Here is a 17,429-nt window from a genome sequence, read left to right as displayed (position 1 = left end):
AATATCCTTATATTCATATAAGAATTTGAAAATGGAAAACTCATCACTTATATGTATATATCTTAACTCATAACTTATATATCTTTGGATTTAAATCACTTTTATATATCTTTATTCGTCTTTTTCATATCACAAACGTACAGAAAACTTAGATGCATCGCGTCACGTTTTATATAATAAATGCGTCTCGTACCATCAGCCCATGTTTCACTCTCACACTTGTAGAATTATTTGTGCGAGATAATCTCAAGCGTCCTTGAGGAATAATCAATCTTGTGCGCATTGCACAGTTACTTCAATAGTTATTCGAGAATTGTGTTTCAAAAGGAATCCTCAGACATGTTCTCATTCATTTCGCAATTGCATTGCACAAGTTGAACGAGCCCCGAGGGAAAGAGATGGAGTACCGTACTTCGAATAGATACTTGTATTTTCTTGTCTTACGATTCTCCTCTCTCCTCCTTCTCTTTATCTTTTCGCATTATTTCTAAAACAAAGTCAACATTCCTGGTACCGATAAAACGCATGCTCGACTCATAGGCTGCTTATTTTCGCGCAAACAATTGGTATTTTGGTTACTTTTTATTAAAATCGCATTTTTGCTAAAAACAGATTAATAAATTCATTTATTTTATTTAATAATTACATTTTATTTTTTTATGTCTTTGAAATCTGCGAATAAATAGGTCTTAGGGATAATATTGTTCCTGACAAAAAGAATTATCAAAAATCTTAAAATCCTCCCCCTCACTCAGAGCTAACATAATTTTTCTCTTTTTCGCAACGAATCCCGTAATCTACGAAATTGCTTTAGAAAGACGACTACGAAGAGCTTTAAGAACATTTTTCTTAATGAGAGTAAAGATACTCTTGAAGTTTGTCGCAAATTTCATAAAACACCCTGTATTTCTGGAATCATAATATTATATGTACGCGTATGTACGTGATAACATATAGTATATTTTTAAATAGTTAAGTTTTTTTACATTTTTTTTTTTTTAATTTTTAAGATACTCGCATTTTTAATTACTATTTCCGTGACGCTTCATGTAGTCATATATCAGCTACATACTTACCACCCACGTCGAAAACCTTATACCGCTTATAAATACAAAGAGTTGCACTTTAAAAACTTTATAAACAAATATATAAAAAGATTGATATTACCTCTTTATACTTATTATAAAACTTTTGCATTTCACAATGGCCGATCGAGTTAATACCTGTTACAATTTATGTTTTTATAGTCCCTCGATTAATTTCACGAAAGTCATTTCACTAGTGGACGAACCTCGGCCGCGTTGTCACTTGTTTTTCATAATCATCGTCCGCCTAGTTACTCGACCGCAGAACATTCCAACGATGAAAATTATCCCGATCAGGGTAAAGCCAACGACCATAAAGTAACGCCGCGCTGGGGAACGGTTTACCGACGAGTATAGCTCCTCGAACGAATTTGGCGCAATTAACTGTAACACGACAAATAAAGTGGGATTATACCAGGATAAAAAAAAAAAATATTGTAAATATTTTTGACAGCAGACCTTGGCAGCATTTCTAAACATTTCCATCCTCGTAGTCAACATCTTGAAACAATCAGGCTGCAAGGGTTTATTACTGTCTTGCAACGCATTCTGCAAACACTTTATATCTGTAATATAATTACATAAATGATTAATAAACGCTATTACACATAATACAATAAATGTATGTGTATAAAGCTTCGTTATAATTGGAAATATTAATTTTATATCTATTTTAGATTTAAGATCCTATATAATATATTTATATTGGATATATATTACTTTCAAAATTATTAATAGAAATATTACGTACGTCTTCCTGCGCCTTGAGGTACAGCACTGCAATACTTGCTGATATCCACGGCACAAGCTTTCTGCAGCAAAGGATCCACATTGATGTCGGCTTTCGTTTGCTCTATCATATCGGCGATTTCCAAACGACATTCTTCCTTCATGTCTTTATTTCCGGCATTGAATTCTTTCTTGAGACATTCCTCAACAGTATCAGGCTCATTTACATCCGATCGGCATATAGCTACAATCTAACAGAATACAAATTTCATAAACTTAGATTTAGATAATGAAATTGAATTTTATATTCAATTATTTTTAACTAAATTTATACTAATTATATAAAATCTTGTTTGATAATTAAATTCTTAAATATTAGATGATTGTCCTTTAACGAACATCTCTAGATTATTGAGATATAATTGTAAAATTCTATCGTTTTTTACCTCATGTGCGCACATGGTTGCTAATAATGGATTTAAATGATAATTTAATGCAGCTTCTCTAAGAATGTTAGCCATTTGATGCTCACACTTAGTCGTCAGTTTCGATTCTCGAAATTTGATTTTTAAGCATTTAATTATCTTTCCTTCAAGTTCTTTGTCAGTACGCTCATGTGCCAATACCTAAAATAACGTAATCACACATATATGCACGTATTAAAAAATATTAATTATTAAATTATTTTAAATTATGTTGTCTACAATTTTTCTCTTACTTCTTTACAATGCCTATCGATATCGGAACCACACGCGTTTTGCAATGCTGTATTGAATCTGTAATCTGTATTCTGTTCGATCATTCTTCGAATCACAATGTTCTTGCATTTATCATCGAAAGTGAGCTCATTTTTGTATCTCTTAAGACAATCCAAAGTTTGTGATTTGCTCACATCGTGGCAGTATTGTCTAATCATAACTCGACAAGTGTTCAACAAGGGTACATCACTGGAACTATCTTGAAACTCCTGTTTTCTCACTTTAAACAACTGTTTATGACACATGTCCGTTAGCTTAGACTTATGCGATGCCAAACATTCTAATACCTGAAACAATCTGGGTTTTAACCAAGATTTATCATAACAAAATTGGTTTAGGATGACCAACCAAAATAGTTAGTAATAATTAGTAACAGTTTAGAAAAGAAAAAAAAAACGATATTATTTGTGTGCTCTTAATGAATAGAGAATAAAACATAATAAATATATAAATATAATTTATATTTGCATTTTCCATATATATGAAAAAAATTATAGTTTGAATAAAATTTTTTAAGTTACATATATAATATGTAAATATAATGAAAAAGCAGATGGTTATTCTTCGTATTAGATAATACTATCGCTACCTGTGAATTGCCTGGTTGAACATTATAACAATACTTTTTGATGTCTATTGCGCAGGCCGTTTGTAAGACAGGGTCAAAATGAATGTTTTCTCGCTGCTGATAAAGTTGTGCCCGCAGCTGTTGTCTGCAATCCTTCAATACGCGATGCTGGGACTCTTTTATTATGTCCTCCTGCACAATTGAGCTTAAACAATCTATCACATCGGCCTTCGTCTTCGATCTAAATTATAATATATGCGATAAAATGTATTTGTAAGTTTCAAAATATTTATATTTTACAATCATATATCTCAAGAGAGAAATTTAATTACTTAGGACACCATCTTTTAACATATGGCCTGCACGCTTCTTTAAACTTATATGTAAAATGGTAATTCTTTAAGGATATCAATTGGAAATGTTCCACAGCTGCTTTACATTTATAATCCGTGCGTGCATCCAGCTCGTTCTTATGTTCAATAAGGCATTCCATCATATCTCCCTCATCCTTTCCATATTTTAACTCTTCCTGAAATATATGTAAATCTCATTGACAATATGTAAAATGATGCAAGTAATTTAATAATTTACCTCACAATGGCGTTCCATAATATGTTGGCAATGGAAAGAAATAATAGGATTCAATTCGACACGCTCTGCTTGTTCTTCGGTGAAATTTCCAACTGCAAGCTTGCACTTTTTGTTTAAACTGCAATTAATACAAATTCGATCAAGAAGTTTAATATAACAAAGATAATTTAATAATATTAGAAATATTTTTACAAAGTTCTACTTTTAAAAAGTTTTTAAAGAAATATACTACTGTAATGCATGTGTCAGAAATACAATTTTAATAAATGATAAATGAAGGATCAGCAAAATAATTCCAAACAATTTTCAATATGTAGTTTCTATTAAAAGTAAGAGTATCAATACTTGTCCAAATTATCCTGCAGGCAGAGAATCTCCTCTCCCTTTGCAGTTTTATCGTAGCAAAGTGATGCTAGTTCATTGAAACACACTTCTTCTATCTCCGGTTGTAAGTCAACGTTCACAGCACGCTGCCTCATGACTCTTCTAATTTCCTCCAAGCAATCTGCTTTCAACTAAATAACAAAAAATAACGAAAAAAAATTATTTTTCTTGGTATAATGATAATAACAAATTGTGTTTTAACTAAAATATTTTAGTTTAAAGCATAATTATTAAATTAATTTAATTAAAAATTAATTATATATTTCATGTAGTTTTAATAATCCTACCGTCACATTTTTCTGATATACATGCCGATACAAGCATGGCAGTACGAGAGGTCCTGTTTCAGGATCCATTTGTTTTCCATCATTGGCCCATGCGTTTCTCGCATGACACAAACGTATAGCATCAAACTTGCATGCTTTGTACAATTGCGGATCCAGTTTAAAGTCTCTAGCGATAAAGTATTGTATTTGCACTAGAGCTGTTTCACAGGCCTCGGTCATTCTTTCTGTTCCTAATTGTTCCATTAAGCAGGATATCACTCTGGCATCTCCGCCATGTACCTAAATTAAATATTAAAAATAAGTTAACAGGCAAATTCATTAAATGCATTTAAATGGAGAAAAATAAGTTTACAATTTTATATATAAACCAAAATATACTTATAGCCTACATTTGTATACAAACTTACATCTCTACAAGCTAGATTGACAACAGGTTGACACTGTTCTCTTAAAACCGGATCAATTCTCCAATCTTCGCCGGCATCAGCTTCCATGATTAATTCCTCCAACTAAAATTATGCAATACAAAATATTCAATAAAAAAATTATGATACACATCTTTTATCAATATAATGTTTCTAAAAATTTTTCAAAAGGTATTATAAATAAATATGTTAATTATCACGATTATTTTAGAAACTTTGGATCCTGAAATTTCTAGTTTTCTCAATCAATTCTTTACCGCTCTTTGACATTTCGGCGTAATTCTTGATTTCTTTTTTCTCGTTCTGGTATGCTCCATCAAACAGTGTATCGTAGCACCGCCGACTTCGAGACTATTGCAAAAAAGCGTTATATCGTTGGCACATCCGTCTACAATCTCTGGTGACAATCTATAATCTTCCATCAGAAGCTTTCTGTGATCGAACATTTCTGCTTGACAATTTCCATCGATCTTGCTACCGTTCTTTACGGCCGACTCTAAGCAAAGCAAGATTTGCGCTAACTTGATCTCCTTGTCTTCGGACACGGATCGCCTGCAGTGATTACTTCTGATATCTTCCTTACATGCTTTAACCAGACCCTTGCTAACTTTATAGTCAGAAGCAATAAGCTTCTCTCTCCTTGTCAATTGTTCTTGACATTGAGCAGTCATCGATCTGTAAATAGAAAAACAATTTAAGAAAAAGCAGAATTCCTAAATGATATTAGATTGCTTAGGTTTTTACTATATATATACTCTAATATTCAGCTCTTTTGGCTCTTAAATAGACTCTTATTAAACTCCTAGATTCCTGAATTTAAACACACTACAATATTTATTTTTTTAATATTTGAATATCTACCTATCAGTTTTATGTTGCATCAAACATTTGTAAACTTGACCGCTGCCTGGTCGTATGTCAGGACAGAACTTGATAAGATCATGAATGCATGCCATGTATAACTGACGATCCAGTTTGATATTTTCTGCTTGAATCTCAGATATGTGGAGAATGTGTTTCCTGCATTCATGTTGCAGCTGTTCAACATGTTCCTGTAGGCAAGCTAGTATCTGACCTTGTGATATGTCCCTGTATGGTTGCAGATTATCGCATTTAAAATTTTTAATGTCATCCACACAATCTGTCTTAAAAGGAATCAAAATTCTGAAATCACTAAAAGCAATCCATTCTAATCTCTGAATGTAAATAATACATTCAGAATCTGTAACTCTTTCTCGCTTATCAATCAAGCAAGAAAGATATGCTCCTTGGACTTTGTCAGAATCGGAACATTGTAAGGTATCCAGTTGTTCACCGCATGCCTTTCTGGCAAGCCTCTTTATATTTTGATTGTTTGTAATATTTTGAATATAAGTCCAAATTGCCTGTAGACATTTCTGATTGATTCCAGATATCTCGGTAGGCTGTAAAATTTGCAAAAATAGTTAATCTCTAAAAAAAATTTACCCTTTCCTTTTAACATGTACCTTGAACATTTGAATGCACTCAAGCAGCATAAGTTCATCATTATTCTTATTTATATTTTTACAAAGATGATCCAATTTATTTCTGCAACTGCCACTTAAATCATCATCGTCAAATTCTCTTCTAGGATCTAGAGCTCTTTGAACTCTCTTAGTCTTAATAGAGGCATCAGAAAAAAGCCAACCAATTTTGGAAGACTCATCGATCTGCTGAGTGTCTCCGATATAAGTTGATGTTGTATAATGTAGCGCTAGTAGAATAAGCAGTGCAGAGAATATCTGTCTTGTACATTCCATCCTCATTACTCGAACTTTATATCTCCTAACGATATCATTACAATAATATTCTGTAAAAAAAATACGTAAAAAAATTTTATTAAGCACTCATCTCTTAAAATTATTTAACATCATTTATAATTCAAAACTAAGAAACAAATACAAAAATAAGAAACAAAAACAGAATAAGAGATATTGTTTAATTTACAAAGTTAACAAAAGAGAAGAGAGAGAGTACAAACCTTGCAAATTCGTTTATGCTACGGCTGTTTTTTATTATTTTTTTTTACTCTTGTTGATCATCTACTGTGCATGTGTATGTATGACGTAAACGTATACCTAAATACACGAATACATTATTGGAATCAGCAATTGCCAGCAATATAAGCACATAAAGAATAATTGGTATAAAAAAAACGATCATAAATTACAGACTTCTATATATTATACTTGTAATTATCTGGATCACCACACATGCTCATATGGTGAAACGTGATGCAATGACAGCCATTTTCATGTGGGCAGAATGTCACACCTGGTATCGCAGAATTCGATATGCTATGTCATTCGATAAGATATAATAATAAACATATATTGCAAAATAAGATAAAATAGTGAAAAATATCAAGACTAAATATAAAAATAAGAAATTTTCATATATATAGTTTTTGATCAAACTTATACTCTGCCCACATGAAAATGGCTGCCCTTGCATTATCTTTAGTATCAAAATTAGCGATCTAGTGTAATATATAGTCTATGGTTCATGATTAAAAAAAAAACTGATTGGAAGTGAACGCGGTAACCAATCACCATACGCACGTGTGTATTATTACTGAAGAACGGAAGATTGATTGGCCATTACAAAAGTTACGTTTATTCTCTAACGTTCTGTGAAGAACTGGACTTACCACTTGTACTTGTAGAAAGAAGGTATTGTAATATACAAGAGCGTAATCTTCTGATTATATGTAACGGACTAACAGGTATAAAGAAAAAGAATAAATAAAAATTTGGGAAGTAAAAATTGTCAATCGGCGCTAGAAGGAATAATGAAGCATTAAAAATGACATTTTTTCGAGCTTAGGAGAGAGATTATATTTTTAGGATATGACAATTTCAACTTTTGATTACACATTATACTTCAACACTTTCATTAGATCAAAATCAGTAAAATAAATCGTAAAATGATTTCGTTTTCGAAACGTTCATGCTTTCGCTGTCCTACCTGGATAAAAAAAGCATTTGTCTTTAAAATTGGAAGCCAAACCTTTATTTTTAGCCAACAACATTGAACAAGTATATTTTTATCAAGATCTAAGATGATGGAATGAAACAAATATTTAGCATGCGAATTTGTCCAGATAAGCCTTCATACAAAAAAATTGATTAAAATTGAGTGTTTAATATAATATATATATATATATATAGCAATATAAGATTCTTATTTTAGGTCTGTAATTATTCACACAACAAAGAAAACAATGATATATACTTTGTGCTTTAAATTAGATCTGATATTAGTGTAAGAGTATTAGGATTGTATTTTTATATTTAATATTGTAAATTACTTCTTTACGACAGAACAGATTTTCTTTTCATCTCCTTTACTACTGCTCTCTTGCAATATATGATTGTATGTTAAGAAAGTGAGTACAAGACAGCAAGCAATAATATTTTTATTGTTGCATTTTGCATACGTCTTTAAAAATAAGAATGAAGATTGAGAGGAGATTTTTAATAGAAGGATTCTACAGTATTAAATTGTTATACTTATTAAAATATCATAGTCTTAGCCTAATAATACTCATACACTTTTATTTATAATTTTTCAAGATAGAATTTTATACATAAAGAAGAAATCAACAGATATATATATTATGTGTGTGTGTGTGTGTGTGTGTGTGGGTGTGTGGGTGGGTGGGTGGGTGTGTGTGTGTACAATACAATTAGCTTGGCTAAAAGAATCAGTCAAGTTAATTTTTTCCACAACATTAGAGGAATCAATATATGTATATAAAATACAATATCTATAGTAGAGAGAGAGAGAAAATTCTGATAAAATATTTTACTGAATAGTCAGAATGTCGATAATCAAAGCATAATGCTTTTGTGAATGTAATTACAAGATAATCATATATAATTCATATTTCTCCTTTTTTATTATTATTCAATAGGAGAGACACTAAATATTACAAACCACTGAAGAAAGTGGATTTAATTGGTTCTTGCAGCCATACCTGCAGCTGCTATTCATAAAATTTTATTCGATATTGACATATATATATATATATATATTTTGTATTTAAAATTTATATGATATAATAAATTATTTACAAGAATTATGTATATATATGTGTGTGTGTATATGTATATATATATATATACACATACCTATATATAATTAAAATACAATTATTAATAATAAACTCTAAAGCATGAATCAAACAACAATGAACTTGCCGTAAAAAATTTAACATCTGATAGATTGAACTATATGCACATTCTGATAAGCTAAGTATGGATGGCAAGAGGTCCCTTGGACTTGAGCTGACTGTTTCTTGCGTGTGACCGCGTTTCTGAGCACAAGTATGAATGTATGTATGAATTTACCTTCTTGAGGTAATAATGGCACTTGACACTTGCATAAGTATTCTATTACGATATATAACACTGGGGAAGATACTTTACTTCTGGAACGCACACCAGACGCGACATAAATAAAAAATTTGGGTCTAAATCTTCCATTTTTTTTTTTTAATTTCGCTAAAATCTATCATCCAAAAGTTCGTAAAAACCCTAAATTTTATCACAGTGCAGTTTCCCTTGTTCTAATAGACAAATAGATTGTATGGAATAGGACAAAAATGTAAGAATATGACAAAATGCAATTGCAATTGATATATCACGTAATGTTATGAAAGAAATATAAATATAAATGCAGGTGTCGCCAATTGTCTCGTATAATCGAGAAATCGTGATGTGCTGTTACGATTTCCTATGATTAAAAAACGCGAATATTAAATAAAAATCCTCTATACTTTTTACGTTAAAAATCATTATCCCAACCGGAAATATCGTCAGGTGGTGGTGGATCAGAATCAGCCGGATAAGCGTCGAAATTCGTAGTATCCGTAGCGCCTCCGACTCGTGGCAGTATCGGCGGTTCCAGAGTTCTCGTTCTTAGACCTTCCCAATTAAAACCATCGAACCATCTAAAGAATCCATACAGATAAATCGTTTAAAAAAATATTGTTTTATAATTTTAAAATACTGAAACCGAAATATATTGCTTACTTATGTTTCTGTATTTCACTAATGCCACCTTTTTGATATCCAAGACGTTCCGCTGGATTATCCCTGACAATACAACAATTTGTATTGTTTAATGCATACATTTAATATTTATATGCGTATTGCGGACAATGACAAGAAATATTGTTATACTATGAATATATTAAATAGATGGAACACTTTCAGTACAGAAAAATTCATTTCGTATAATGTATTTACCTGCAAAGTTTCTTGATAAGCGCCATTGCATTCCGCGTGATAGATCTGGGAAATTCTATAGCATCGATTCCTTTTAAAATAATATTATACGTCTTCATCGGATCGGCACCGGTAAAAGGAGGCGTACCCGTAAGCAATTCGAACATAAGAACACCGAGGGACCAATAATCGGCACTTATATCGTGACCTTTATTTAGAATGACTTCTGGTGCAACGTATTCTGGCGTACCGCAGAAAGTCCATGTCTTCCGTCCGTGATCCAATCGTTTAGCAAAGCCGAAATCCACGAGTTTAACATATCTAAATGATAAAATATGATCATGAAATAAATTTATTAAAATAATAATTTTTATACATATATTAGTAATGTCTTTTATATTTATTATAAAATATATATATAATTATTATACAAATACATTCTTACCCTTGATTATCCAAAAGTAGGTTTTCTGGTTTAAGATCTCTATAGATTATATTTCTGGAGTGCAGATAATCGAATGCTTCCACGACGCATGCAGTATAAAAACGTGTAGTACCATCGTCAAAATGTCCCTTGTCTCTAAGAACGGTCCATAATTCGCCACCCAAACAAGCTTCCATTAGCATGTAAAGATACTTTCTATCCTTGAAAGTTTTGAAAAGCTTCACTACAAAATCGCAATCTGCTTCGCTCATAATTCTCTTTTCCGACATAATGTGCTGTTGCTGTCGCGTTTCGACGATTTGCGCTTTCTTCATTTGCTTGAGAGCGAAGGATCGTGTACTGTCCCCAGCAATTTGAACTAATTCAACTCTTCCGAAACCACCCACGCCGAGAGTCGCAATAGTCCGAAGATCTTGTAACCGTACATCCCGGAATTCCTCGTTTAGCCTGAAGAAATCGTAAGATTTCAGTATATTTCTGATTAGTATGAATTAACTTTCTCTCTCTCTCTCTCTCTCTCTCTCTCTCTCTCTCTCTCTATGTTTGTTATAGAAACCAAAATCAAATGTATAATTGCAAATTGTAAATAGGCTTATTCTTCCCGCATTTTGCACTTTTATTGATATTTTTTTTTTTTTAACACGGTATATCTTTTTACTTTTTATCATCAAACTTACTTGGAATATATAGTTTATTCTTCCATCCTAATGTCAAGCGTGGAACATAATATTTATATATAACAGTGAATGTAATATATATAGTTATAATATTAATTCTAGAATATTTATATAACATAAGGTAGATCTAATTTTCATATGTATATTTAACAAGAGAGATATATTCACCTCCTACGTTCCACCAGCTCATCCCTGTATCGCGTTCGGATTTCATCCAAGGATGAAATTAATTGATTAAACGTTTCACGGTCTATGACTAAACAGCTTACTCCTTCTGGATCATCAGCAATAATATTAGCAGTCCTGAGATCATCTCTGTAAGAATATATTAGTGTATATTTCTCTGTTTCATAATATCAATCTCTCTTGATATATATTAACAAAATAAAAACTTTTCGGTTCAAAACATTAATACAATTTTATAAATTAAATTTATTCAATAGTCAAGTAGTAAATTTACTTGATTAAGATAACCGAACAATAATTTATATCTCTATAATAAGAGAAAATAACAATATTAATTATATTCACCCTTGTAAAGCTTTCTCGCCGAAAAAGTCGCCCTTTCTTAACGTCCTGATGTACTTCTCCTCTGTCGTATCGGGCTGTTTTATCGTCACGCGTACTTGTCCCCTACTGATGATGAAAAATGTGTCACCTCTCGCGCCTTGTCTTATTATATAGTCCCCATTATTGTAAAAGGTCTACGTGAGAGAAAATACAATTAATAATTATGATAAATAATAATTCGTATATATAGGCATATTTCGCCGAGAGAAGAGGTGAACGGCTTACCTCTTCTAAAACATCCGAAATTTTGATTAGAGTTTCCTCGGGTAGATTCTTGAAAATCGGCACGCTGAAAATGTAAAATTTTACGTTATTCCTAAATGTAATATAATATTGTACGATTTTCTTAAGAAGTATTTTTAACAGATTATTGCGCGTAAAAATATATTCATTCTATTTTCTTAGCAAAGAAGGCTATAATTTCCGCATAATGTCAATCGCAGAAGCTGCATACAAAAGTGGAATATTTTCTAAACGGCGAAACATTGATACAATACATTATTTACACGTAATTGGCTTAGACATACCAAAACTATGCGAATTATCAATTCATGTTAATTTAATTTCGTTTTCATAATTTCTCATAATGAGAGATTACGTAAAAATTGATCACACATAAATTGTATTATGGATTATACATCATTAAAATAATATTTGCATATTTATATATATATTTTATAATATGTAATTGCGAGTTTTAAATACGTAAAAACAAGAAAAGTATTATTTTTTTTCTTATCAGGAATGAAAGAGAGAACATGACTTATATGAACGTGGCTTAGGATTCTCCAAATAACAATCGGTCATTATCGAATTTTTTGAAAACTAAAATTTACAGAGACTATATATATATATATATATATATATACAATATAAACACATTTTTATATATGTGTGACTGTTGTTACTATATAAATATTCAAATATTATTATATATAATTATTCAAAAAGTGCTTAATAATACTGGAATATAAAAGTGCAGTTTTTGGAAAAAAATTTATCACAATATTGTATATTCGCTCGATTTAAAATATAAAATCACTAGTAGAAGTAAAGTAAACGATATATTAACGCCTTATGAAATAATTAATTTTTAATTACAATGATTCCGTAAATCTTAAGATTTAATAACGCAATTATTCCTCGGCAAGATTGATTTTTTGACTCTAACTATAAATGATAATGCTTTTATATAAAAATGTAGTTTCATTTTTCTCTTTCATAATAAAAAGAATACAGTTTCATACGTAAGATTGAACAAATTAAGAATCAATTAATTAATTGCATATAATTAATTAAAAATTGCACATATACATATATATATATATATATATATATATATATATATATATATAAAATAAACGCTGTATCTTTAACACTTTAACAGGCATTGCAATGAAACCAGATTAAAGTCCACTATGATAATTGAAGATTAATGTTAGCTTTACCTCTTTAAGAAATCCGTGTATTCCGCCTGTCTCGAGAGACCAGTCCTCATCATAATAGTTTGGAAGCATTGTCGATCGATGGCCCAGAGATGGCAATCAGTTGCTGCGGTAATCGTCGCTGTCCTCTTGCAATTGTAGAGAATAGCGAGCTCCCCCAGCACCTTACCGTGTTGCAAGGTACTGAGATATTTTCCATCTCTCGACACCTCGACCTTACCCTCTGGAAAGGAATGTCGAGATCAGAGATGTAATCACACGTGTCGTACAATGATCGTGAAATATTATTATTGAAATAAATTCTAAGTCACTTGAAATACGATTGTAGACCTTATCGCGCAGATTGAAATCAAATTTAATCCTCACGTTTATCATCTTATCTGTATCGCATCAAAGCGCTGGTTAATCGATTCAATCGATATTTATGATCGATTTTATTTATGAAGAGAGAATTAAATTATTAGGTTATCGATAAATTTTAAATCCTTTTATATAATTAAAATTAAAATATTTTACCGAGCTACTCAACGCGTATTATTCAGCGGCAGACCGGAACAAAATTAAAAGTGACACGTGGTTTTTATGTACCGATGTTTTAAATATATTCTAACGCACGTTCGACTTCCTTAAATAGTCGCTAACGAAAGATGAGGTAAATGCTCCGAGTATATCAATTATTACTTTTTACACGACGTTGCACAAGTCAAGCGACCCATGCTCTCGACAGCTTACTGACATTTATAAGAATCAATCGAGTGACCATGATTATTCCTTCGGACTAGTTAACATTTTAGCTAATTTATTCGCGACATTTATCAGGCCTCAACGTGACTTCTGTGTGTACGAAAAGAATTTATTTTAAATAGTATTAAGTAACACAAATCGCAGACTGATGTGCAATTATATATCGTTTCAAATGTTATCGCGTTACTTGATATTCTTTGCTCTAACATCTTTTTTTTAATATATTGTTATAGAGTTGATTATATGTAGAATTCGCTGTATAATTATATCATATTAAATATAATAATTTAATTAATTTAATTAATTAATTAAACGAAAATATATGATTTTTTCTGTTAAAGCTTACTTTAGACGATTTACAACACATGACAAAATTCGAAAGAGAATTTAATTTACATATGTCGTGTAATTTAAAAAATCCATTGAAAAAAAATAAAATATACACATATATATATATATATATATAAAATATATATCACGGGACACACGCGTGTATTAGAATATTAGATTACAAATAAATTTCTATCGCCAATAATAGATCATCTAAAGCGAGCTCAATAGAAAATTACGCGGGTCGAAAGAATTTTTTTTTTTTTTTTTTTTTTTTTTTTCCGCATCATTCGCCTGGACTTGAGCGAGATATTGCGACAAGAGACAGATAGTCCATGGCCGTATTGTCCCGCGAACGTTGCTTTCACTTCCTCTCGCGCATAACGCTTAGTACGAGTCATACAAAAGATCCCAAACTGGTTTAGCATCGCGCGAGGTGTTGGATCATACCTTTTTTCCTCGTAGGGGATTATTGGATTAAAAACACGATGACTACGACAAGCACATATTTGTCTTGTCTGTAAAACCTTCTAGCGTACAACATTCTCTCTTTTATCATTTCCTTTATCTTTTCTTTACGACAAGGCGTCTCATCAATATTACAAACGAAGCGCATAAAATTTCTCTCGCGAATGGACACAATATCCGTAATATTAACTAATCGGGACCGGAAGTTTTAATTAAAAATGTCGTGCGCCCTTTATCTTTCTTCCGTTTTACAAATTTAAATACAATAGAACATAATTATGTATCAATCTAGATAAAATCAAGATATTCTTTGATTATAGGCACGAATTATTGAAAAACTCTTCATAAATAGATATACAAAGTGAAATTACAAAATGATGTGTATAAAACTCGTAACGAAAGTCTAGAAAACTCGGAAAATGTTCGTAGTGCTCGCGTGCGTATCGCTTTTACAAACTTTGAAAGGTATGCATAACGCGATACTAATGAAGGAACAACACGGGAGGTTTTGGCGGGAAGAATTGTGAGCGAAAGATGGCAGCGATTAAAGTTACGCGCAATTCACAATCGGTTACAAAAGTTCCCCGCAATTGTGTTATCAATACCGCACTAGAGAGAGATTAAATGCAATCGAAGATAAAAGAATTATAATTAAGAGATTTATGAGCATCTGTGAAACGCAATATTTTATTTAAAGAACGATTCATCTGGGTGCTCCCACGATAATTATTCGCATTTTAGTCTCTGCAAGAAAATATAATATTAAAATAAAAATAAATAGATAAAAGCTATCGCTTAATGTATGAGCGTTTCAGAAATTCATTATCTCTCTCTCCTTCACGTCATCCAAAAGTAAACTCGCGATAAATCATTTCTTCCCCTTATAATTACAGTTATCTCGCATAAAAGTTTTGTATCCCGGCAAAGAGAGATTCGCGTACATGAGAGCTGTCCGATCCAAGAATATAAATGCATGAAGTCTGAATAGAAATATATAAAGTCTGAATAATCGCTTCGAACTGAAGCCGAGGATCGGCAAATTATGCAGATCATGTGGATTATATTTCTCTTGATCATCGTCCGTTTAATCTTCGCGGATAACTTGTGTATTCATAGCATATATAATTATGTAACCAAAGGCTGAGAAAGTCGGGAGAGCTGTTGCTCTTTATTCGCTTTTATCGCTTTCGCAAGCATGAGACACGCGTCAATCGTTTGCGACGCGTTTTGAAAATAAAATTGCCGTGCATTCTTGCGCGAAATCGTTTATACCAAAACGAGGATGTCTCTCTGACGTGTCATCGTATCATTACACCAAAACAATTGATTACGCGCATCGTTTGTTTAATAAATATTTTACAGCTGCACTGGCCAATACGTACGTTGTATACACAATCTAAGAATCGAGTGATTACCTCGCGATCGTATTATCTCCTGTTAATTCGTCGATATCGATTATATTAAGAGATCTGAAAATAAATGCACGTGATAATATTATGGTATTTCGAAATTTAATTAATTAATTTAATTTAATTAACGATCTGTTGTTTTCGAGAGAAGTTCCGCTTGCCAAATAGTTTTACACTTTCTGAAATTTTCTAGAGATAAAAATCAGCTCCAATATTAATTCATCGATATCGATTACATTAAGATATCTAAAAATTTGCACAGAAATAAATACAGGTGATAATATTATGCCATTTCAAAATTTAATTATTGTCGTTTTCGAGGGAAGTTTCGTTTGCAAAATATTTTTACACTTTCTGAAATTTTCTAGGGATAAAAATCAGCTCCAATATTAATTCATCGATATCGATTACATTAAGATATCTAAAAATTTGCACAGAAATAAATACAGGTGATAATATTATGCCATTTCAAAATTTAATTATTGTCGTTTTCGAGGGAAGTTTCGTTTGCAAAATATTTTTACACTTTCTGAAATTTTCTAGAGATAAAAATCAGCTCCAATATTAATTCATCGATATCGATTACATTAAGATATCTAAAAATTTGCACAGAAATAAATACAGTGTGATAATATTATGCCACTTCTAAATATAATTATTGTCGTTTTCGAGGGAAGTTTGGCTTACAAAATATTTTTATACTTTTTAAAATTTTCTAGAGGGCATATATAAAAATAAGCTCCAATAATAAATATTTAGATAGCAACATTACGTATCACAGTCTATCGAAAAAATCATTTACGGATGATACAGTCATGGAGGAAGGCGAATTTATACAATAAAAATCTGCTATATACAATTCTATAGAAGACACTCGACGCATACATACATGAAGACATAAATGTCACAAAATAAAAATAATAATAATAATTTAAAAAAAAATTTTAATAAAAAAAAAACAAAAAAGGACATGATCTACGCGCAATCTAAATTAATCTCATTTCTGTATGGATCTCGCATCTATTTTCGAAAATATCGATTTTTCTACACTTCGTAAGCAGAGAACTCGAACGCATGACGTTCACAATCTTCGCTATCTTCGGCAAGCGAACAAAGAGGTTCACTCGATATACCTGACACTGACAGACCTCGCGGAAGAGAGAGGATAGAAGAGAAGGGAAAAAAGAGAAAGGGACAGAGAATGGAGTAGAGAATCCTCTCCTCTCCATGAGTTTCGTCCAACATAAGTTTCTGTGTGTTTC

General features: G+C 31.4%; 2 protein-coding genes across 3 annotated transcripts in view; both read right to left on the bottom strand.

Annotated features, from left to right (window-relative positions):
* Positions 1–940: 940 nt before the first annotated feature.
* On the bottom strand, positions 941–6,986 carry Glg1 (golgi glycoprotein 1). Its single transcript, XM_070298739.1, has 15 exons — positions 6,830–6,986; positions 6,315–6,658; positions 5,689–6,251; positions 5,085–5,502; positions 4,810–4,911; positions 4,403–4,681; positions 4,077–4,246; positions 3,732–3,849; positions 3,473–3,669; positions 3,162–3,381; positions 2,533–2,859; positions 2,261–2,440; positions 1,837–2,065; positions 1,545–1,651; positions 941–1,469 (listed from the first exon to the last, which is right to left on the bottom strand). Exons 2-15 carry the CDS (start codon positions 6,612–6,614, stop codon positions 1,305–1,307), a joined length of 3,375 nt encoding a protein of 1,124 aa, XP_070154840.1. The 5' UTR covers positions 6,615–6,658; positions 6,830–6,986; the 3' UTR covers positions 941–1,304.
* A 685-nt stretch (positions 6,987–7,671) lies between these two features.
* The window catches only part of For (cGMP-dependent protein kinase for), a 35,273-nt gene continuing 25,515 nt past the window's right edge, over positions 7,672–17,429 (bottom strand). For both annotated transcript variants that reach the window (XM_070298332.1, XM_070298334.1), the window contains 8 exons: positions 13,220–13,439; positions 11,997–12,060; positions 11,733–11,905; positions 11,370–11,516; positions 10,525–10,971; positions 10,101–10,400; positions 9,885–9,947; positions 7,672–9,802 (listed from right to left, as the gene is read on the bottom strand). In XM_070298332.1, coding sequence (XP_070154433.1) covers positions 9,637–9,802; positions 9,885–9,947; positions 10,101–10,400; positions 10,525–10,971; positions 11,370–11,516; positions 11,733–11,905; positions 11,997–12,060; positions 13,220–13,439 — 1,580 coding nt within the window. In that variant the 3' untranslated portion in view covers positions 7,672–9,636. The remainder of the gene's footprint in view (positions 9,803–9,884; positions 9,948–10,100; positions 10,401–10,524; positions 10,972–11,369; positions 11,517–11,732; positions 11,906–11,996; positions 12,061–13,219; positions 13,440–17,429) is intronic.

The sequence above is a fragment of the Polyergus mexicanus genome, unplaced genomic scaffold (assembly GCF_030449975.1).
Source record: "Polyergus mexicanus isolate NDT 795.1 unplaced genomic scaffold, iyPolMexi1.0 SCAF_7, whole genome shotgun sequence".
NCBI lineage: Eukaryota > Metazoa > Arthropoda > Insecta > Hymenoptera > Formicidae > Polyergus > Polyergus mexicanus.
The sequence above is the reverse complement of the archived record's forward strand: the minus strand, read 5'-3'. Positions and strand labels throughout refer to the sequence as shown.